Source organism: Halichoeres trimaculatus, unplaced genomic scaffold (assembly GCF_033239565.1).
Source record: "Halichoeres trimaculatus isolate MK-OKI-2021-1 unplaced genomic scaffold, fHalTri1.1 fHalTri1_scaffold_23, whole genome shotgun sequence".
In the NCBI taxonomy this organism is placed as follows: Eukaryota; Metazoa; Chordata; class Actinopteri; order Labriformes; family Labridae; genus Halichoeres; species Halichoeres trimaculatus.
In genome coordinates, this window is record NW_027437201.1 from 15,165,246 (window position 1) to 15,189,980 (window position 24,735).

At 40.7% G+C, this 24,735-nt stretch overlaps 1 protein-coding gene across 4 annotated transcripts in view; it reads right to left on the reverse strand.

Annotated features, from left to right (window-relative positions):
- The window catches only part of ca10a (carbonic anhydrase Xa), a 437,188-nt gene that overhangs the window by 189,569 nt on the left and 222,884 nt on the right, over positions 1–24,735 (reverse strand). Inside the window, exon 1 of one of the 4 annotated variants that reach the window (XM_074663961.1) lies at positions 18,773–19,371. The exons of the other annotated variants lie outside the window; for them this stretch is intronic. Within the exon in view, the coding sequence (XP_074520062.1) occupies positions 18,773–18,833 (61 nt within the window). The 5' untranslated portion in view covers positions 18,834–19,371. Of the gene's footprint in view, positions 1–18,772; positions 19,372–24,735 lie in introns of those variants that run through there. 4 annotated transcript variants of the gene reach the window in all.

The following is a 24,735-nucleotide window of genomic DNA, read 5'->3' on the forward strand; positions in this document are numbered from 1 at the left end:
GGAAAAGCTAAGGGGGAGGTTTTTTGGTCTGTGGGGTGGGAGGATGAGAGCTGAGTATGGGGATATTGGAGTTTGTTGATTCACTTCTGACCTAGGAACTTCACTTGAACTCCTTGGCTGATTGGACTCTGGGTCTTCTTCCTTAATAGTCTAAGATCAAAGTATCAGAAATTCAGTTATGGTTTGTTAAGGCAGAGGAATTAGGGGGCGATCCTGACGAGGCCTGCAGGAGGCCCGAAGCGCCAGAAAAAGTTATAACAAAGCAGGCATATTATGTAAAACATTCATCACCTGCCAAGCTGCTGTATCTTTCAGTGACTGGAAACAAGTTCCACAAACACTTGTTCATCAAAAACTGGACTGCAGGATGATGTTCTCATCCATGTTTATTGGCCTCTAAAACCCTCTGACCTGTAAACTCAAAGTCTAATTCTGCCAAAAATGGCAGTGTAGTTGACCTTCATTCTGAAACCAGGTCTTCCAATGTTGTTTCGATCACTGACTTAATGTCCAGCTTGATCTGCTTTGTCAGAGCTGATGAATCAGTACTCCAACATTTGACAAAAATAGAAGTTTTGCACATCAGCTATAGTGCTCCAACCTGCTGGATCTGAAAAGTAGCAGACCGCAACCAAAGTGTCGCCTGAGGAAGTTAACACAAATTCACACAAATGTTTCCTGACACCCAGAGGTCTTACACTGACTGCTTAGTATTAAGTAAAGCGACTGAAAAGGAGTCTCACTCTGGACTTGATTTAATTGTGAAGTCTGTGGTTTCTACATTCTGACTCTGAAGTATTGAAAAGTTAACTGCATGTCTCTTTTGTCTTGCCGTAATTTGTTGCTGCATGAACACAGAAGTTTCTGGCTGTCAAGTTTTTCCATCTCAGTTGTTAAGATGTGACTGAACGATCAGTTGGAGGAAAAATCAAGGCCTCACCTGTTAATTTTTGGGGGTTTGACAGTTTTCTTTTCTTTTTTTTTAACCTTAAAACTGTTATTATCTCTCTGAGATGAATACAAACCCAAATCTCCATGGTTTTACTTAAACAAGACTTTGAGTTAATATCATCAGCCTCAGGGTGAAGTCTTTGTATATGTTTCAGTTTCTCATTGATGCTATGAAGACACAAAGAGTGTTTTCTGAAGAATAATGAGGAGATTACTGTCACTGCATTATGCTCATGATGGTCTGTCTGTCCTTTTAGGATTAAGAGTAATATTTAAATACTATTTGCATTTTTTAAACCAAACCATTCAATATGTGCTGTGACTCAGTGCCAGCTTGTATCATATGTTTGTGTAAAGCAGCTGCACTCTGGATGCCAACCTTGAATCTAGGCCCTGTTTCAAATTTTTCAAGTCCAGATGACTAAATGGCACAGAAACTTTCAGAACTGCTCCAGCAGATTGCTTCTATGCACATAAGTAAATCCACTTAAAGAGCTTTTTCCAAGCACAGAGAGCCTTTGATTGTTTTTTAAGTGTCTAACAGCATTACAGAGAGGACCCCTGTAGAGACAGACCTTTAGCAGAGGAGTTTGATGTCTCTGTTATTATTGTTTTTTCAAATTATTTCTGGAAACAGACATTTTGTATCCCTTCCTTCAAAACAAGCAGACTCCTTTGATAAAAAGATTCATTTACGCGTCTGAACACAGGAGCTGATTGCAGACGCTGGGAGGGTTATTTAAGTACAAAGGCCCGATAGCTTCGATTTCTTTCTCTACAGCTCAGGCTGTTGTGGTGTTGTACAGGGCTGTATGCATCAGTTTTAGAAAAAAAAGTTGATTTTATTGGTGAGCAGGCTGAGAGAGCGGTTTGTTTGGGTTCTGTCTGCTCTGACTGACAGCTCTCTCTGAGTTCAGAGCTAAGATAGAGTCTCTGTTTGCCCTGGTTTCCTGGCTCAAACACAAACACTGACAAGATGGAAGCAGCAGAACATCCAGGATTCAAGATTCAGCTCGGTATCCGAGTGACACTCAACACAATGTATGCTTGGTTTTCTACGACAAACTGAGGAGTGACAGCATGGATATGGACAGATTATTAGCATTTAAATGAGAAACAGATGCAACAAATACAATCACTCTACTCTGGCTGTCCTCTCAGCCCAAATTGAGTCACTGGGAACTCAGAAAAGTCTCTGATTCAAGTCACCAGCTGAGGAAAAAAAAGAGAAGTGACTGAATCTAAAGATGACCCTTCAGTTTGAATAATTTCAAGGTTATGAGGAGTCGAACCATCCAAGAAGCTCTCTATTCAATAGTGACTGGTAAAACAGTGACATGTTCATAGACATGTCCTGCCTATGCTCTTTTGCTAAAAGACATGAGGAGGGGCTGCAAGCTGAGCTGCTACCAGTATGTTTTGTTGTTTTGCAGTCAAGATTTCCTTTGTTGTTTCAGGAAGGAAGCAAACAAACTTAATGTTTCAATCTGGCAAATTTGTTTTTCTCAGCCATTCTTGTTTTGGGGGTTGTAACCAAAGCTGCATCTAACTTTAGCTCTCTAAAGTGACATGATGTAAAAAAAAATGTCTGTGATTTAAATTCAAACACTTTAAAAGTTGGAGAATTTGTATCTCACTAAGAGAAAATATGGCTCATGCAGGCTACCGTAGAGGACTGGTGTTGTGCTAACCTGGATAGGCATGAAAAACAGTTGAATCCAACCAGTTTATCTTAATAATCTGATGACTTAATGAGTCCAGTACAGCCTCAAATGAATGACCCAGTCTGAGTTTAGTGAAACTCTGAACAGTGTGAGGGAGCGTTGGCTCCACAGAGGGGTGTTATTTCACTCATGATATAAGGATGGTGTCAGAGGTGTACTCAGCAGAGCCTGAGAGAAGTAGCTGAGTGTTTATGGATCAGCGATCACACTCAATCTGCTCTCACTCTCCATGTTTTCTCACTCCCTCTCCTCCTCCTCTCTGCAGCGCTCCTCTTCCTTAAAACTTTGTCGCTGTTTTTCATTCCTCTGAAAACAGAAGAAATGCATTATTTTGGCTCTTGTTGAGACAGAGGTGCAGCAGAGAGCAGGAAGCAGTCATCAATAATGGAGAGGGGGGGGGTTAGAGGAGGTGAGTACCTTTGTCCTTGCAGGTCTCTGATCCTATTGAGCAGAGAGCCATAAAACCTTGTGTACCTGCGCCAGAGAGCAGACACTGTGCTTACCACAGTGTTTAACAGCTCACACACACACAGCCAAGAATAGAGAACACCGCAGTGCCCTCACAGTCCCAGATACTTTGTCATTCAAGCATTATTTAACACAGAAGCGGGGCACAGAGCCACTCCAAACACACCTTATTTTACAAAGCAGAGTCAAGCCAGACAAAGCATCAGATCGGAGTTCGACATGGGTGTCAAATAAGTCCATAACATGACAACAAAGCTGTCTGCCTGTGGCTTCACTGTCGCATGGACTCCTCTAAAACCCTTTAACTTTGAGGATGTTTCTCCTTGAAATAAAGCGAGATGTTCCTCCTGGTTCTGTTGTCAATTGTCTCTACTAACAGTCAGCTTGACAATAAAATGATGAAGATCAATACATGGAGATTTGCGGCTCAGTATGAGGATGGTTTGACAGCATTTGGCCTTTAAGCATGAGATGAAAATAGCTACTGTGTCAGTACAGTGAACACTAGCAAACCCATCATGTGACCTCTCAACCTGTGAATAACATCAACACGTTCCAGCAAAGAATGGAGCAAAATCAAACCCTGATTTGGACTCCCCAAAATCACAATCACAACCAGTTATGTGTGACTTAGCAGTGAGTTTCTCCACCTTGTGTCAAAAAAGGATGTAAAAACAGAACCAGCATTAAGACAGCAAATTTTCAGATCTCTGACTTCTTTGCAACTTTCACACCAACTTCGATTCCCCTAAAGATCATCAAGAGCCTCGCTAAACTCTGCAACGCACTGAAATAAACATTTGCGAGCAAGAAATAAGCATGTGGCTGCTTATTTATTGCTGCAAGCTGTGCCATTTTACTCTGAAAGTAAATAACCAGATGTTTTAAATTATTTACTGCTGACATTTAAAGCCTGTGCCTGCAAAAATTCAAATAAGATCAGCGATATTTTGAAGCATTAAGAGTCACTGACCAAGCTTCTGGGCTGGGAGTGACAATGTACCGAAATGAGAGGCTATAAAAGTTTGTGAGTGAGGCTATTAATCTGGTTTGACTACAAGGTCAGCATTAGGTGACTGCTTTAAGTGATAAATCTTTGCAGAGTGAAGCATACGAGACATTTTCTGCCCAGTAGCATTTACTTTTTGGCAGATGTTCGACTAAAAAATAAGTTTAAAGATGAAAAATTCATCAGCGTTTTTCACACAAGCAGTTCAGAAAGTTTTTGAAAATATCCAGACAGCTTTTACACTGAAATTTGCACATTTGAGTTTTGTGACATGATGTGAAACAAAGAAAGTAATCATTATTAAAATGCTTTCAATAATTAAATCAAAGATGGTGCCTGAAACATTGAATATTTTTCCAGCGCAGAGTGTTAAAGAGCATGCTGGTGAGCAGTTCTCACATCAGCTTGTCTCAACATCTTGCAGAAATTTGACTACGGAGCTGACAGGCCCGAGTTTAGTGCATGTGTGAACACAGCACTCATTTCCTATTTCATGCATCTGCTTTTGAGATTTGAGAATAATGGGATAATATATTTCCTTTTACTCAGGCCCGCCTGGTTACGATGCAATAAAATCAGCTGTCTCCAGATTTATGATTTGACTAAACAGTATTCCCGCTGTGTTAAACCCTCAGCAGATTATGTAAACACCAGTGTGATTCTTCCTGGAAGAAGTGGTGACATGGCAAAACCAGCAGCTACAGACAGAAAGAGAGAGCAGAGAGGGGAAAAGAAGAGGATAAACACAAGCTCCCTGCATCTCTGTATCACCCGCCCACTTACTGTAGAACACACTTACTCTGCATCTCTCACACACACACACTCACACGCACACACAGTTTCTACTCCTGCTGTAGGACACACATCTGCACAGGATTATCAGATTAGCAGCTGCAGATTTGGCATCCCCAACAGGGCCTGTGTGTTGTGGATGGACGCTGAATTGGGGCACTTGGATGGTGCTGATGTTTAAAGCGGGCAGAGCTGACTTCTGATTGGTTCCCACTGTCCACCTGCGGTAAAGCGCTTCAATATCAGCCGTGACAGCACAGCGGCCTGTTCCCACTGCCAGTCCCTGTCACACACTCACTCATTCTGTTCATTCTGGCTGAGTCAATCCCTCACTAACACACACACGCACACACACACAAACACTATCCCATCTCCCTGTGGTAAATTACAGCTGGCGTGGAGGTCGTCTCACTCCAGCTGGCTGATAGACTTCAGATTCCTGAGCAGCAGATGTGATGAGCCGAGGATGCTTGGGGACAGGCGAGGTGGTCACTCTCGCTCACACACACAAATTATCTTGACACACATCACCAGTTACCCTGGAGGTCACGTTATAGAAAGTCATTATCTAGAATTAACCCCAGAATCCCAATCCCAAATTAAATCCAGCTCAAACCCAAACAATCTGCTTTGAAATTAACAAAAGCAATGATACAGAAAGTTGCACAAAAACATGCAACAGTGTATACCACCTCTAATACCGACCCTTCCACATATTAACCTCTAACACATGTTTTTTACTGCTGGATGTTCGAGCTGTAGAGAAACACACATTCTCCACACTGTGGATCCAATTTAAATCCAATCCATATTATCCTTTGGGGTCTGTTTCCCTAAATCCTAAAATAACATCTGGATGATAAGCTGATAAATCATCCATTGTGTGCGTGAGATTATTGCTGACTTGAGAAATTGCTTCCACTGGGGAAAAAACAGGCAGGACCCTTTAATAGTCTGCAAAACTGTGAGGAAATGGAGAGTTACACACTGTCATTTTATCTTTTACACGACATGAAAAGCACAGGCGCTGGGCGGTCCAAGCCAGAGCATCTTCAAGTGGAGAACAACTCCAAGTTTTAACCTGGATGTGCAAAAGCCTGCTGAAAAGTTCATAGCCTGACTAGAAAGGAGTAACGCCACAGTGATGAAACATTTAATTCAACATTTTCTGACACTTGCAGCATGGTTTATTTTCCAATTAACTGACGCTGATGTTGTGTTTGAGGACTCAGAAAAGTAGAACCAGAGACATTTTGTGAATATAGATCAAATGTCTACAAAAAAAGCGGTTAACCCCCAAGGACAAGGAATTCTGAACTGCACTGATCACCCTCTGTTTGCTGAATTTGATCTTTTCCCTTCTGGACGACGTTACAGAATACCGAGAACCATAACTCGGCAAGCCAGAACTTCTTTTATTCCATTTGCTATTGAAGACCTTAATTCGTTGGCTGGGCCAGTTTTTCTTTCTTGTGCTTTACGCTTCTTGTGGATAGAATTGATCGCTGATTTTTATACTGTTATCCTATTTATTGACTTTTATTGAATCTCTTTTTATCTGCTTTATCTTGTATGTTCTCAACTCTGTTGATTTATCTACTGCACAGCACTTTGATGACTGAACACACTTAATGGGTTTTGCCTGATTCTTAGTCTTTAGCTTTTTGTGGTTTAAGTGCCGTCCTTTTTCACTTGAGTTGAGGATTTTTCCTGATTTATGTGTTATCATGTACTTGTAAACTGATGTCTGCTGCTGAAAAACCATTTTCCCACAGGACTATGAAAAAGTTGAAGTTGAAGTTGATTCACGGCAACATGGTTGCTACATTAAGAGAAGATGCTCCAACTTCATCAACTGTGAAAAAGTGGGCAGGTGAATTCAAGAGGGGTAGGGAGAGCCTTCAAGATGACCCAAGGTCCAAACTTCCTGCCACAGCAACAACCCAAGAAAACATTGACTGTGTTGAAAAATTAGCCAAAAAATGTTGAATTCAATGCATGCCTATTTTTATCACTGTGGCATAACTCCTTCCTGGTCAGGCCATGAACTTTTCAGCCCACCTTCATAAATCAATACATGGGTTCGAAAGTCAAACACCTCCAATTTCAGATCTTTGTCTGAAAGAGCAATCATATTCATCTCTGCAGGACAAGAAGGTTTGAAAATTGTTGGAGAAAATAAAGGTAAATAGTTTTGCTCTCATATTGCTGCAAGCTGAGTTTATTCATGTAAGGAAAAAAGGAAAGTTAAAATGAAACAAAAAATATCATCAAGGATCCAAGATTAAAAAATGAGGAGACAAAAAGGAAGTTCCATACACTGAAAAAATACTAAACTTACCGTCTTGATTAAATACAAAGTTAATAAATAAACTTTGGATGAACTTAAGAACAAACAGCTACAACTCTTGGACTGAAAATCTTTACCATAACTGGATCAAACGAGGAGTTAACTAAAGCAGGTAGCTTTTTTTAATCCTTCCCCATGAGATTATCGATCCTCTGAGTCATCCAGGTTTGTATCCAGACTTTCCTGAATGATTTTTGGGAACTAAAAAAAATAAAAACGGATGCTTTCTAGAGAAGTGGGGCAGTAAACATCCTGAAGCACATCAACACACTGCTGCACACAGAGAACAATGGGAGTGGGTGTTCAGATGCGTGCCATTCTCAATTGTTGTGTTGCACAAAGCTCTACTCCTTCTAACACTTCCATTCAGTATCTGAGGATGTTCACACTGCAGGAAACAATAGATCAAATTGCACTCCTCTGGTCATAAGTGACTTATTTAACCAGATCTTTACAAAAACACATTTCGGGCTGGATTCTAAATCAGATCAGATTTTGTGCCTTTTTCCCTGCACACCATCAATTCCTGCAGAAGACCAAACATCATGCATACTTCAGTTGCCGCCATGTATACTTTTGTAAAATCTCTGCTTCAGGTGATATCCTTTCTGATTTTTTTTTGTGCATAAAACAAGACTCAGAAACACGACTAACATGTATAAGAATCTGATTAGGGCCAAAAAAAAGACTCCAAAGACACCAAGACCACTGTGTATAAAACCTTGTTGAATTGAGGTCAGAGTTGAAAAGTTTAGCTTGCAATCACTGAAATTGCTATGATCACACCAGAAATCTGTAGCACTCTCGTCTTATGTCAGAATATTGATTCTGAAAACTGACCTCACTCTGACCTGATGTTCTGGCACTAGTAAGACTTTTAAATCGGCGTTTAAAGCTTGCTTACTCATCAGGATAAATGGACCAAAGCAGCCCTTCTGATACTAAAACCTTCTTCTCCAGATCAACGTCCTTTTTTTTACAGAGAGTCTCCTACACCTATTTCCTTCTGAATTAGAACTACTCCACACTTGGTTCTGATTCAGTCAAATGAAGTTGTGATTTAAACGTTTCCGCTGCTGTAGATTTGTGAATCCCTCCAAAATGACTTTCTCAGCTCAAACTGCTTGGCTCTCAAGTGAAGCGAAAGGTCACAGCACACACACACACACACATGCCGACACTGACCAGACGGCCATGCATTAGTGTGTGGGCAAAGATTCAAGCAGACTCACAGAGCAGGCGCCATGTGCCGCTGGGGTTTGCAACATGAGATCTGTCCGCTCAGAGCAGGGCAGGGAGTGATTGCAGGCGTCCTTAGTTACACCAGTGTTTGCCTGGTGGCATATGGCCGGCTGCTGGAGACACGTGTTAGTGTCACGAATACACCAAAGGCCCCAACCCTGTGATTTCATCATCCCATTTAAATTCCTAAGCTTCCCTCAGGCCACGTTTCTCTCTGAAGGTAGCGTGTGATTATCTGTGGTGGTCACAGTCACTCGCAGAATGAGGTCCGGGAGGGGAACCAAGCAGCCAATGTGCCTCCGTCCCTGGCAGCAATCAGGTGTTGATATTACTTTGCCTCAGAGCCAACACTTGGCTTACACAGCTTGTTTTGAAAAATTGCAAGTAATACATGAGGTGGGGACTCTATTACTGCCTTTGCAGTTTTCATTCTTCTTCTGGAGAAAGATTCAATAGTACATTTTATAAACCTTCAACACTCCAATCAGACTTTTCTGCAAGCATAAATCTTCCTCCAGCACCAAAGGGAGAAAGAAGAGGCAAGTTAAACAACTAAAAGCACTCTGAGCTCCTTAATAGGTCCTCAAATTAGCACAAGAGACAAACATCAAACTGACAGAAAAACTGCTGCGTAAAGCAAGAAAGCTGCTGCAGCTCTAGAGCGGAGGAACCAGTCTGCTGCTGCATGCCGAGCTCACATCTCGAGCTTTATTCACGGAGAGGACGACTGTTTATGACCCGCAGAGGAACAACACTGAGGAGGCTGCGTCAAAAAAACACCTTAATCACAATTAGGTACAAAGTTACCTCAGAAGAAGAATTGTAACAAGCTTTCTGAACTCTTATATCTTCTGGTTACAGGAGTTTTTCTGTCTCCAGCGTAGATTTCAAAGAAGAAAATGTTTTTGTTTTTTTTTACAAAAAAACAAATTTGTAAAGGCTAGGTTGAAAAAGTTATGAAAAAAGTAACTGTGTCTCAAAGATGATATTCTAATGCTTTTTCTGTGTGTGGAAAATTCAAATGTGCAAGATTTTCAATGTCTTGGGCTTCTCACCCGTGCAATGGTAATGACGTGTGACAGTAATGACAAATTTCACTTTTTTGCAGAAAATGTTGCTTAAGTTTTAGACTTGCTAAGCTAACAGGTCAGCTAGCATACAATGTACATAAACTATATGTAAATACTGTGAAATTTCCTATTAATTAGTTAAAATATTCAAATAGGAGCATCAAATAAGCATGCAACAATGTCAGTATTTAAAATATATATATATCAGTCTGTAAAATGTTGAGTGTGATGGTAATGAAAAAGTATAAGTGATAGTATCATTTAACTATAAATCAATTGCAAATTTAATATGTTGAACAAATATAAACTATATGGATTTGAAAAATGTTTTTTAAGTTGTTATGAGGTAATGTTAAGTGACGATTTAAATGAATTTGGCACTTTTATTGCTTTATTCTAGAGGGGATGCCAAAATACCTGGCTAACAGCGAAATTCTTGCACCTTTGAATTTTCAACACACAGAAAAAAAGTATTAAAATATCAGCATTGAGACACAGTTTTTTTATAGCTTTTTCAACCTAACTCTTAGAAAAGAAACATTTTTTTCTTGGAAATCTATGGGGAGAGAAAAACTCCTTTCGTTGAAGAGTCACCCATAAATCTCCAACCTACAGTCTGTCATTAGCTTACTGTAAGTACACAAAGCACCACCACCTTGTGTTGAGGTTTGGAGCGCACATAGCAAACGGATGCAGAAAGAAAAATGCAGACTGTGCTTTTCTCAGATTTCTCTGAAAACAAAAAGCAAACTGAGAGTAAACCACATTGTGTTTAGGGATTGCATCATAAATCCCAAGTCAGTACAAAGTAATTATTCAAGGAAATATATGACCCTGGCTTTTCTCTTGGACTAAAAACTGGGTCATTCTGGCTGCTTGATGAACCCTCAGGTTACTGGTTAGATTTTAAGGCGGGAAAAGGCACTTTTTTTTGCACATAATTCAGAAATAATCCGTCAGCAGAAGTCTTAGTTAACCTGAGGAATTATAAAAAAAAACAGAGATGCTTTTAGGATGTGAGGAGTGGTATGCTAAGCTACATGTGCAGACTGCAGAAGAAAGGACATAAATGCAGGTAGAAAAAGCAGCACCATAAGTCAGAAGAAGGCACAAAGGCATTGTTTGGGAGAATTGCATTGACAGTTTTAGTAAATTTGGCTACTTCCAAACAACCATCAGACTTTAATTTTCTTGTTTTAAAGAAACAACAATATGACAGAATTAGTCAGTAGAAACCTCAGGTTATTCAGTGTTAAAATAAAAACTCAGAGAAAGCTGAATCCTGCATCAGAGATCCATCATAAATCAGAATTAGGCACAAAGTTATTATTTAAATCACATAATGCACCAAGCTTCTCTCGTTGATAGAAAAGGAAGTCATTAAAGCTGTTTTTGGAACACATTACTGCATGTTTTCCAGATTTTGTATTGGTAAAAAAAAAAGATTTTTGGTTCCTACAGAAGATTAAAATAATAAATTTTGACTCCTGCAATCCATGACTCATGTATACCATAAAGCTTACAGGAAGCCTTAAGTTATAAGCATGATGATGGTATGTGGACACATGTTGGTTGACAATAAAGGATTGGGAGTGAAGGCATCATCCAAGGGCATGGAGAGGAAAAACTGTGACTCCCCGGGAGCCAGAAACCAATCTGAGCACTAAATATTCTTCTATATCCTAGATTTTCACTGGTGAGGACATGGCGTCATGTGTGGTGTATGATATTACATGTGGCAGCTGCAGTGAAAGATGAAAAGGACCAGAAACAGCATGACGCGACCACTGGAGAACAGAGAATCCAATGTCATACACCATCCATGACCAGTGAGCTGTTAGCGTGAAGCCACACACTTCCAGGTGACCGGCGTTTGACACCAAGTCATGTGATGCTCTCCCTGATTCAATTAGCCCTTCAAACAGCATTCAAAGGCTCATCTTTACCAGGTGCTGTTCTATTTTTCTGTTTGTGAATGTTTTGTTGATTCCTGCATGACAGAAATACAAACAGGAAGTTGACATTTTTAAGGTTCCAGAGGGCGGCTCCTGATTGTCAGGGATAAGTCCAAATCCTGACTCAATCATCAAGTCCCTGAGGGCAAGTTGGGCTCTGTATTTAGGTCCATCCATCACAAACAACCACCCCAAGCACTGAGCATCACCTCACACCAACTGACAGGAGGGAAAAGCTGGAGTAAAGCATCCTGGGATGACACTCAAGGGGGGTTTGAAGGATCAGATTTTGAGGCTTTGGGCCGAGGTGGGTTGCTGAGCATCATGCTTCGAGTAGACAAGAGAATGGAATGTGTTAAAGAGATGTGAAGGTTTCTGGTGCAGAAAGAGGAGAGAAAAATGTAGAGAAACTATTCGTAAAAGAAAACCAACAAACACTGGTGCTGAGAAACTTGGAGAAGAAATCTATAAAACTCCAACAGCATTGCAAAAACAGCATCCTGTGTAGTGTTGCATCTTGAAAAAGGCTCGTCTTGAAGACTCTTTCTGCTTTCCAACAAAATTAAAAATTCCAAACAAGCTGTAAGAAATGAAATGAATCACCTCGCCTCCTTTCCACTCGTTCTAGGAGGAACATTAAATGAGAAAGGCAGCGAGAAAAGGAAGCAGTGCTTTTATACCAATCTGTCACAGTGTGAAGAGAGAGGAGGATTTCTGCTGAGGACGTTTTAAAGCAGAGCTGAGAAGCAAAAAAAAAGGGCATTTCTGCGTCTGAACAGATGGAGAGCAGCAGACAAAACTGTTTACCTGGCACATTATGTCAGATTCTGTTTAGAAGCGGCTTTTGGAGCACTTCCGGACAGAGGAGGCAAACAAACGCTGCAGGAAATATAAAGAAAGTGTAACGGAGGAGAGGGGGAATCGCTCAGCTGAATGTGAGCTCTAACACAGCCCTACAACAACATTTTCTGCCCTGGCCTTCTGCCATAAAAGAAATAAACTGTGCAAAAGCTCACACAACAAGTTTTTATAGATCCTGCCACAACTGGAGTCCACAAAGAAATCAATACTCTCTTCTTTTGGGCTGGGATATGTGAAACAGCCAGACTCCTCTGTGAATCCGGTTAGTCTGAATCTGTCTTCTTTGATTTGGTCATCGGAGCGACAATCCTGCCTGAAGGCGCCACGATCAGCTCCATAAAGGCCGACACTTTAGAGAATTAAAGATGGAGCTTCTCTGACAACAAGCTGGAAATGTTAGGGTGTAATTTTCAAGGAGCTGACACTCAGACGGAATCAATGCTTTAAGTATTTATCGTTTCTTTAATGGATCTCAGAGAAACTAAACCATCTTCAGAGTTCCCTCTAAAAGCAGTACTTGGTATCATCTTTTAAAGAACTAGGCTCTGCATCTAAACTACCCTGCTGACTCAATAGTGAAGTGGTGAAATGCTAAGGCTTTAAATGATTGAATCCATGTCCTGATCTGGTAACTACCTATCTCAAAAATGCTCATGAAGACAAAAAAATATAAAAACAGGAACCTTACAGAGGTTTCCCACTGGAATCAGGCTCTGGAGGGACTTTATTCCACTTGACCTGGCCAAACCCAGCAAAAACTAAAACATGGAACTGCTGTCCTGTTGGCAAACTACCAACAGGGGTTAGAGGTTTTCACATGCAACCTAAAGGCAACCCTGGAGTAAAACCAGGACTCCTAACAGGAATAACTAAGTCAGAATATCTGAGGAGAGGCCAGTAAAGGTTTTGTTTCACTTGTAACTACCACATCTGAACATTCTCATTAGGTTATCCAACATTACTGTCATACCGTACAGTAAACCTGAAGTTGTGTCATTCAGTAAACTTAAGCTGAGGAGACAGACTTTCATGATTTTAAATATATATACTCCAGTAGCGGTATTTAAACAAAACTAAAGATAAGGCAGCCTTCAATTTCTAAAACTTTTTTCTGTTGCAGGTCTTTGGTTTCATGACTGTTCACTGCAAAAACTTTAAGTCTTGCAAGCATGGCTTCTAATAGTCAGTAGAAGAAATGTCCCTAGCCACAGAACCCTTACAAGTTAAGGTTAATATCTTATTTCAACATATTAAAAGCTGTAAATAACACTTAGATTGCGTGTAATGAGTAAAATAAATCCCACTGATTTGGTTAGTAAAACACCAGTCACATTGTTTTTTTAAAGTAAAATTGCTCAAAAATTACTTTCTTAAACCAAGAAACTTGGGGAGTGGATTTTCTTGCACATTACAGGTAATTAAGTTCTTCATTTTGGCTTGTCATGCGTTGGAATAAAACATGTTGTCAGTTAAAGAAATATCTCAAAACATGATAAGTGTTGATAACTGTGATTAAAAAAAGCTTGTAAATAAAAATTTAACCCTACTCCAATATTCATATTATCAGCCGTAATCTGTTTCAGAATCTGATCTCCTTGTCTTAATTTATCCAGCTCTTGTTTAAGTCCTGGAAACAAAGGGGGCCGAGCATCTTGTTCATTCCCTCTGGCTGTATAAAGGGTTAACGTGGCCCTGCTTTAATCCATCATTTTCTTTTTTCATCTATATATATTCAGTCTCTGTGGAATAAACCATGCACAGTACACAGATATACAGTAACCATCAACATGCATTAGACATGAAGCGTCCTCTATATTAGCTATTATTAGATTTTATTATAAACTCATCTGTAGAAAAAGCAGCGCTGGCCCCTCAGTCCTGCAGCTACTGTTTTATTTGTAGCTCCTGTTTTTGTGCTAATTAATGGTACACTATTGCATATATTATAGCTGGGCTTTGTCCAATAATCCCGTGAACGTGGAGGCTGTGGAGGCTGCTCAACTTCAAACACTCTATATGTAACATCAAAGCAGCGTTGTCAGATAACCGAGGAGCCACGGTTTATAATTAGTAACCTATAATGAAATTATAGCACAGCTAGGATGATTACTTCTCTATCTTATGCCTGTAGGATGGCTTTGGTTAGGACTAATCAAAGAGGAAACAATTACCCATGAACCCCTAACTCTCACCCAAGAATCCATCGATCACTCAAAGTAATGAGCAACAATTACAGAAAATAAGGAAGTACAATCTGTGCCTTTTGGTCAGCAGCTCAGGGGAAATACGGGATATCGACTTGTATCCCAAATGAGATTGACCCACATTAACACCGCTCCGACAGGGCAACCCTGCAGCAGGATTTTAATCTACAGGGAGGGCAAACAATCAGAATGATGCAGGAAATGGGACCCTAAGCTCCAAACCAGCTGACCTCTACACTCTGGCCTTCAGAGAGTACACATTCCTGCCTCTGAAAACCAATCGATGGAGAGTTTGTGGAAGTGAAAACAATGAGAAAATACCCTGAAAATACTGAGAGGCATGTTTGTCCAAAAATAATGACCTGAAAACCATGAAACAGATTCCAATCTCAGCATCCTATTTCAACATTTCTGATGGTCTGATTGTCTTTGATTGGCATATTTCACTGTCTAAAAGAAGGATGAGGTTTGTTGTTAAAAATACTACCATGCACATGCAAAACAAGAGCAACTGTATAAATTGTGAATATTCGACCCAGGAAGCACCAAAATCTACAGAAGAAAACAAACATTTTGCACGCAACTTGAAAGTTCAAAGGCTCCAACTCCTGCGTTTTTACAGTCTGAAGACACATGAGTGCTGCAAAGGTTCAGTAACTACCATTTGAACCCTCCTATTTTTGTATTTTCTTGCAGGATTTAAAAACAAATAGATGGAATATTCTGAAATTGTTCTGATTGATCATTTCCACCAGCAGGACTGATGTGTGCTGTCAGTGGCTGCAGGGTAAATCTTAATGGGCCTCTTATTTTGGGTCCACTCAAAGTGCCAATTAGCAGCAGAATCCAGAGAAAGCTTTTTCATTAAGACTCTTTTTTACCATGGGAAAGAGCCATTACATCACTTTCTCCAAACCATCAGAGCCTTCTGACAGAGACGGTGATTTCTCTGCAGAACAAGAGAGTAGCTTATTCGCTATTTCTTCTGCTGATACGTTCTCAAGTCCTCCAATACTTAGCTGGATTAAAACTACCTGTTCTGATATTAATCAAACAAACAAAACTCCTAAAATAAGCAACAGATAAGCAGCTCAGTGCACAGCCCAAAGAAAATGAGTCACAGCAGCTCACCTAGCAGCCTCCTCCTCATCACAGAATCACTGATTTTGTGGTACAACTGCTCTAATGAGCATTTTTACTGGTTTTTATTCGGGAGTCTTTGTTTGCAGAAGATGAAACCTCTGTGTATAATGTGGCAGGCAGTTAAAGCACTGAAGAGTCATTTTGGTTCTCTGTTTGTTCAGAGTTTACAGCCTGCCATGCTGTTGCTCTGGCATTGCTCCGTGCACAGTGACAAAGGAAAACAAAACTGCAGATTCTTCTTCTGGGTGTTCTGCATTTGCCAAAAAAGCAGCAAATATAGACATCAAAACTGGACTCAAGTTAAAAAAAAAACACACAGTGCTACTCACTGTAATCCACTGAAACATAATATTTCTTTTTAACAACCCCTAAAAGAAAAACAGCATCTGCAGCTGTGAAGGAGTGCAGTGGTTTCAATTCTGTCTGACCAGGGCCACGGTGTCAGACTTAGCTTCAGAAAAAACGATTGCAGCTCCTTCCCCGCAGAAAATCCCCTGAGGGTGCTGTCACCGTGCCCACAAAGTCGCTCTCCTGCTCGCTGTGGTTGGAGCCGTGCCAGGCTTTGCTTCTTGATTACATCACAGATTAGAGAGACTTGGCACCACAGAGACTTTCATCTCCACAATCCAAGCTCAATCATGCAAGATAATAGCCTGAGTTCATAGGGGAGTCAGCTGGACTATCAGTCCCGTACATTTCTGGACTTTAACCTGTGATCTAGCTGAATGAAAACAATTCAATTTTTGAAAAGATTTTGCTCAAAGGATCCTAGTTGATTTAAAATGTTAACCCCGAACCCCAAATCACCTAAAGGAAAAGTTTGCTGTATAATTTTACAAAAAAAAAATTTTTTGGATGACTCTCTGGACCCTAAACTGAGTGGGAAGCCTGGCTGTAGCTCACTTGTTCAGATTTAGACAAAAAGGTTTCTTCTATTAAATTTAAAAGGTAATAATACTATGGTAGTTTAAAAATGTTCCCTAAATGGATGTAATTTCTCACAAGGGGGCTGCATGCTGAGCTGCTTTTTAAAGACTCTTGGTATGTTTTCTTGAAAGGTTTGGATTCCAGTTGTGGAGGTTTAAGTAATAAAATTATTTTCCATTTGAAAAAAAGATATGATCAAAATCTTTAAAAACAATGTGTCTTTGTTCAGGCTTTAGGGGCTGTAAGCCAAGCTGCTGCCATCGCGCTCTCTAATTTTTTTCAGATTATTTAGTAAGAAAGGATAATAATAAAGAAAAACAGTGAAATGATTGGAAATAAATAGGGGAGCAGTCAGCTGGAAAATGTGTAAATATTTGAGCAGCAGCCTGTGCCCAGTGATTTGAGTTTGGTGTGGTGCTGAATGAAAAAATAAGGGCAAACAACACAAGACTACAAATCTGTTGTGGCAGACAAAATGCAAGGTCAGGTAGCCTCAGATTAGCAAACTGCAACCAATAATTTCATCAGAGCCCCCAGCTCCCCGACTTTTGACTTCCCCACCAAAAAAATGCTTTTCAACCATAATGTGTGACTGAAGATCAAAAAATTAAAACATCTTACTTTAAATCCTCTCAGGAATGCCTGCCATGCTGCCCTTCTGGTGTCATCAGCACCACTCCTATGATAAGGGAACACTTGAGGGAGGTCTTCAGAGGCGTTATCTGATAATTAACCCCAAACTCTTACTAGTCAGGAATACTTGGAGTCAAGTCACAGTTAGACAGAATATCTCCCACTTTCCTACAGAAAACGTCTTCATGATCATTACTGTGCGTAACACTCACGAAAGACGCTACTGTGAACTTCCGGGTTGGCTAACCTCAATTAAAGCGTTTGTTTCAGAATGAGCCAATCAGAACCGGAGGGTGCGGTCCGGCCTCTGACGTAGAGGTGCTGTCTCACACTCCTCACTGACAACCTGAGGGCCGAGGTGCAGGGGACCAAGGAGAGTCTGTGCGTAATGTTGGCACAATAGTGTAGAATGTGGTGCGTAAATCCTGAGGATGACGCATGCTCGAGCAGTGTGAATGCAGTGAATCCCCTGATTTACGTGTCTTGCAAAACAATCTTCCAGACATGACCTAACCGTTCAGCATTAACTGGTAATCAGATGTGTCAGTGATCCCAAACTGAACCCCATGTGATCAATCTGCTGATATCTGCCTGGAATGTGGAAACATTCTGACAAATGTGCTCCTGGTAGAACGAAAAGCAGAGGAATTGGCATTTTAACCACATTTCCTTTTGAGAAGTCCCTGGTTTCAGATTTATCAAATGGTTAAAACACAACAAGAGGAGCAGGGCGTGAAGTCGGCCTGTTTGGTCTTGATGCGCAGTGAAGTAAGTGGATGCATCTCTGCTTTGACAGGCGCAGGTGGCTCAGAGGCATCTGCCTGTACAGCGCACACAGAGCCGAGCCTCCTACTGCGCCGCATCCGCTCATCCCAGTGCACAGTACCGCGCGCTCACCGGTGCGCACAGATGCTTTATTTGGTAATAACCGACTGAATTGTGGAGGGAGCTCACGATGACAGAGAAGATACGGCCCGAAGTGTCCCCGGTGCCATAAAAAACACACAAAAATCCATCATAGTCGCTTGCATTTAAAAGCCCACCCATGTCATGCGTGCGTCAGAAGCTTGTGCATCCACTCCTGGAGGCTTCAAGGAGCCCGTCCCAGTCACACACAGATACAAGCACAAACACACTAACACACACTCACACAGGCTTAAAGATCCATAAGAAACCAGAATTAAAACTAAAGGATGACTTAAAGCTAGGCACAAAACTGGGGAGCAATTGACTCTCCGCCAGCGCGTCCTGAAGTACTGAGGCATTCACTGTGAATTCTGGTGTTTCCACCACAGACCAAAGCCCTCACCCACAGCCGAAGTCAAATCAACGAAAATGAACAGAAACAGGAAAAAAAAACAAAAAAAAAACAAGCTAAAGATGATTTATGTGTTGCTTTCTCTGCTGTCCAGCAAAAAGAACCCAGTGACGCCCATCACTCACCTGATATGCAGACAATAAGATTGGCCTGAAGAATGATCAATATTTCCCAAATTATATCCATCCTCTGTCTTCATTCCACGCACATTACGCACAGATTAAAAAAGGAAAACAAGAGAGAAACGGAGCTTTATCAGTTGCAGATGTCCTGTCCTCCCAGGCTGGATCCCGCTGTACACCTTCCACCAGGTATTTTCCACTCCACAAACATAGCAGGTGATCAAAACCAGGGGGAAAATGTTGCACGTTCCCACCACTAAATGTAACAATCCAGAGCTGGTGAAAAACAGGGCGAACTCCGGAAAAAAAGCCGAGCGGAGCACTGATCCTCCCTCAGTTCACTGTATTATTCCAGTGCGCCCTAGAACGGACACATCCATCCATCCGCTGCCGTCTCTCAGAGCGGGCGTCCCGTTTCTCACCGCTGAGAGTCACGCATGATGGTCTCAGTAAAGTCTCTGCGTGGAGAGAGAGAAGAAAAGCGAAGAGTAATGAACAGCTGTGGGATCGGTCTAACACCTGGAGACGCCTTGCAACTCCGAAACTCACATCGCCAGGTGGCGAGCCTCCGATCTGCCTATCACTACGAGGGACCAGGGTCAAGTTTCATGGAGGGAAAAAACGACTTCCTGCAGTCGATGACAAAATAAAAGCTCTAGTTTTACCGTCTTCAGTGTGCGTGTCTTCTGCACAGGGACGCAAGAAAAATCCTACAGATTTGGATGCGTTTCAGAAAAGCTCTTACACTGCTGAACTGAATTTATGAGTTTTCCCCGCCTATAAAATTTTAAAAGGACATTTTAGGGAGTCAAAAAGAATAAACTTCTTTTTTTTTTACTGTAGTTTCAAATCTTTTATCTACATCAACTGAGAAAACAAAGTTACTGTTTTTTCTGGATTTTAAGACTGTGTTTCAATTCAATAACAAAAAAAAATACTGAAAACACAGTTTTAAAAACATAAAAAGACAAAATTGAAAAAGTGGTAATTCTGTTTTCGATCTGTGCTCTTAATTTGTAACAATAAGTGCATGTATCCGGTCATGCGTCTGGCTGACTATGCAAAACTTGACGCAGCGTCACTTCTCTCACCATCCCACACACCCTGGGCAAAACTAAAACACGGAGTCTTCAGAATCAGAGGCGGTCCGTGTAAATGGGAAACTAGATGTGGGAAGTGTGTTAATGGGAGGAGGATGAAACACACCAACAGCGACTGGAGACAGAATCCCTGCGACAGGAAAGAAAGTCTGGAGCTCTGACGCACAGAGGATGTGTGTGTCCTGCAGCGAGACTCTGGGCTTAGAACTAAAAGTGCAGAAGAAGAAAGACGGAGACAGGATCGGGCTTTTACGCTGATTTGCTCCAACACAATTTGGGGATCATAAACAAACAGCATTTCACGGACTCTGTGCGCCTCAGATGGACATACTTCAGTCAATTAGGATTCAGGAGCGAGGCGCGCGATGCGGCCATGGGCGCATGCATTACTGGGAAGCGGGAGCGGGCAGGTGGGCGGGGGCACAGGTGGATGAACACCGCGCACTGCAGAGAATGTCTAGTGTGGTGTTGAGGGTTGTAGTAATGTTTGTGATAGACGGAACACGTCACTGGTGTGAGAGTGAGGGGGGCGCGTGCTTCAGATTCAGACGCAGGAGGATTTTCTGAACACAGGCAGAAGATGGACTCACTGAGAGGCTGTGGAGAGATTTAACAAAACAAATATCACTTACATAAAGACAAGCAGCCTTTCCTCCAATCTGTTCGTTCTCTAAGATGCTCTCTTTAGTCTCTGCTCCCATCAAAGCAGAAAAGGGAAAAATTCAGGATTTTTTGTGTCCTGACAATAAAACACTTAAAATTAATGATAATGCATACTGAACACTTGAGCATCATATTTTCTAAAACGAGAGCCTTAACTAGCTCCTCCAGCTTTCTCCACTCTCCTGGTGTCCACCGATGCCACATTACAACACTGGCTGACATGTTCCTGTTGTACCATGACCTCACAAACACACTCAGACTTCTGCTGCCAGACAAATTAACCATGCAAAGCACCAAACACAATTTTAATCTGACTTCTGTGTGCATTGTTTCTTTCTGATTGAGTTGTGTTATTAAAAAAATATGTTAACAGTGCTTCTTTAAGCATATTTTGCATATGTGTCAAGATTTTTTTGTTTTGGTGAGATTTAAAAATCAAAAGCAACTGTGCTGGGATTGCATGAAGACAGATGTTATGATCCAGAGTTATAATATTTAAATTTTATTCATTAAGGACCCAAAATGAAGGCTTCTATCTGATGTAACAACTTCAAGAACTTCAAGGATTGCAAGCAAACTCCTCCGATACAAATGTCAAATCTCCTTTTTGGGTCATAAATCAAGCAGGAGTTTTGTTTACAATATTTGATGGTTTTGTCCCCAAAATGACTGTCTCATAAACTAGATGTGCAAAGTCTATTATTAGAATGCGAAGACCACTACTAACAGCTGAGCGCCCCCTGCTGGCTGAGTCATAAACCCACCTCCTCCAGGTCAGCCGATGGAACGTGTCAACTTTAAAATCAAAATAAAGTCAGATTAAAGCTCCTCATACATGGTCTCTATCCTAATATTTGGTTAATACTAAGTCCAAGTGCTTATTCTTCTGAGAAGTTTAGTTTTCAGAAGACTGATTGACAGCTGTGTTGACCAATGATGTGTAATCCCCACTGAAAGAAGCCGGACAATGTTCCTTAACTGTTGTGGATTTTCTTCCCTGTCACTTCTAATCCAACATGTTTTTGAAGGATCTCTTTAACCTTAAGAAGGAGCAGCATGAATATTTAATGTAGGTTTAACTCTTGTCAATGTCAATATGGAGCTCTGCCTTCTTTTAATGAAACCTTGGAAACGTGTCAACTTTTCTTTAAACTCCAGCAAGAAGCGAGCCTCCTTAGCCAACACTGAAAAACTGGACACTTCAGTGGAATAAAAATGAGCTCAGAGAAGTGAGGAGATGTTTAGAGAGTTTGTTTTCAAGCAATATATAAAATTGATGAGTTTGATGTGATGTTACTCAGCAGATCTGACATGATGTAAAGCAGCTACAGGTCAGCAGTTTGTGTTTTTTTTTTATTCTAACATGTACAAACAGCTTAGCAATGATCAATATGTAAGCTTACAGTAGACCCCTTCTTTACATTAAAAAGGTTTTTCCTGTGCAGCATCTAGTGAATCCAGCTGTGCATCATGATAAAAAACACAGTCTACTTCAGAAAACTCCATCCTCCACTCTCCACCTGCTATTTTCTCTGGCATGAGCTTCTGAAAACCCTGAATTTTGTCTGAAGGTGTTGAGGCCTTTGAAGGTGTAAGGGCTTAATGCTATGATTTTCCTCCATTTATCTCTTCCCGCTTGTGATGTTCTGAGTAACAAAGGCTGGGCAGGAGGTAAAGAATGATGGGCAATCAATACCGTACACAGGCTGATTTTTCAAGTGCCACTTTCCCACATCAGAGACGAACATCCCTGCAGATTCGCCCATCCCCTGTGACCCAGATCCTTTTACCCATCAAGTCTCATCCGGTGTCTCTTTCCCTTCATGTGGGCCGGGTTGGTGTAAAGCTGCTTCTTTTTAAGACGGGCCTTTCAAAGGTTACTTTCTGCTAGAAACACACAATAGAGCATTCTGTTTCAACTTCAGATACTATTGTTATTCAGCCAACAATGGACTCAGTGCTGCTGGTGAGGGGAAGGAAATTGATGCTCGGGACTCGTTTCACTTTTTAAACCCGTCTCCTCCTTCAGCTCACTTTTTGATCGCTTCTTTTTGTGTTGGTGTTTTGATCCTTCCATGTCAGATATCGTCAGATCATGACCCAGGAATAAATAAATGGTACTGTGCGCTAGTGGAGCTGACATCCTGCTAAACAAAACAAAAAACAAGCAACCTAAAACAACCTCTGGTCAAGCTGGCAAAGATCACATCAAATAACTACATTTCCCATGAAAAGTGACATTTCGGTGTGGTGATTACCTCAGACAAGAGAAAAGTGTCTGAAAAAGTAAACTAAGATGTTTTGGAGCCACAAACTCTCTCCTTCTTGCATTTAAAGTTTGAGAAGTTCCCTAATTCTTTCTGTGCACTTGGTTCCAGATACCAGAGGGCAGACAGATGTTAGGATCCAGTCCAACATGATCGGGAGTGACTCTTCTCTGGAAACGATGCAATTATTAAAATCATGATCTGGTTACATTCTTGGAAACATGCAGTTGTGCCTCGCAGGCTGCTTAAACAGCATGACACCAGATACAGAGAGGAGTTTGTAGGCTGGAGACCAAGTCTGTATGAGGGGTTAACACACTGTACTCAGTTATCATGTTGGTTATGGAAAGCGTTCACTGTGATGCAAACTGGATCTGCATCAAGAGTGGAGCTTCAGCATGCAGACTTAGACAACAGCTAATATCAAAGACAAAACTTGTTTACAGCTCATTCATAATAAATGCGACACCACTTGTCTGGTTCTTCTTTCACGATACATGGGGTTTGTTCATTTTAATTCTCAGACTAATTAAGTTTTAAATATTTAGTTCACTTGTGCAGTGTTTCTAAGAAAACTTAAAGCTCCTGTGACAAATTTTCAGTTTGTGTCAACTTTGGTGCCCCCTGTGGATAAAAGCAGTACTGCACACCTATTTGCTGGTCTTCTTTTTACAATCAAATGTTTTAGTTTCTATAAATATCTGCAGTTGAAAAAGCCCCAAAAAAGATGTGTTACTGATCCATGTTGCTAACATTAGCTGATTCAACAGTTATCAATATTCCTGCAATGTTATTGAGTCAGAGCCCTCTCAAACGTTGAAACCTCAGCATGTAATCATGACATGAAATTATTAACTACGGGAGAAATTATATACTGCTAGATTTTGATAACTGGCATGAAATATTGTTAACAGAGGAACACTGGTGAGAAAACGCAAACGACACTAATAATACTGTCACCTGTTGTTGTTATCAGTAGAATTATTTCTACTTCCCTCTGTCGTCAGGCAGAAAAGAGTGAATTTCTTTTGTATTTGGGTAAATAAGTTACATCAAACAACCAAGGAAAAAACATTTTTTATGCATATTTCACTCACTCTGAAAATTAAAATCAATATATTTATATTTATCATTACTTTATTTTACTTTTAATATACATTTTGGGGGATTTTACAGGATAGGATGATGGATGGTGCTGGAAAACTGCAAGAGAGAGAGAGGGAATGACATGACAACATTGGCACATGATGACCAAAAGGCCAAGCTCATGCTCTATTTTTTTTATTTTTTGCAGATAAAATTAACATATGTAGTTTAATTTTTTTTATATCTCATATACAGCACCCTTCCCATATGGTGTAATGATACAGGAGAGTACATCAGCTAAAGAGATTGATACTTGTAAAGTTTCTGAAGGAGTCATATTTGAGTAGGAGAGATTTTTACTTTCCAAGTTGGACTTTTTAAAACATAACAGTTACTTAAAAGTTGGACACAAACCAAGCATTAACTTTCCATGAGAGGAGGATGTGCAAAAAAGTGTTTTTACCGTTAATAATAATAATTTGAAGAAAGAAAATTGCAGCCATCCAAATTTGTGAACTGCAGTGCCAGACTTCGGGGAAATTTGAAATCAGAAATTGCCTTCATTAGTTACAGTTTGAGGCAAATTTTGACAAAGTGGAACCTGGAAAAATAACTTGAATGAAAATCTTTTAGAAGTTACTTGAAATTCCAAGGTGACAGATTTTGAATTTTCAACTTTTGTTAAAAAACAGCTTCAACGTGATCTGTGAGTATGAAACAATGGGTCTCTAAAATCTAAACCTAAATGTTTCTGGCTCTATGATGATTTAAAATGAACTCTTCTGCCTGGCATCTCTAAAGACAGTCTAAAGATACAGCAGAGGGTTTTTGGGTGACACCAATTATCCCC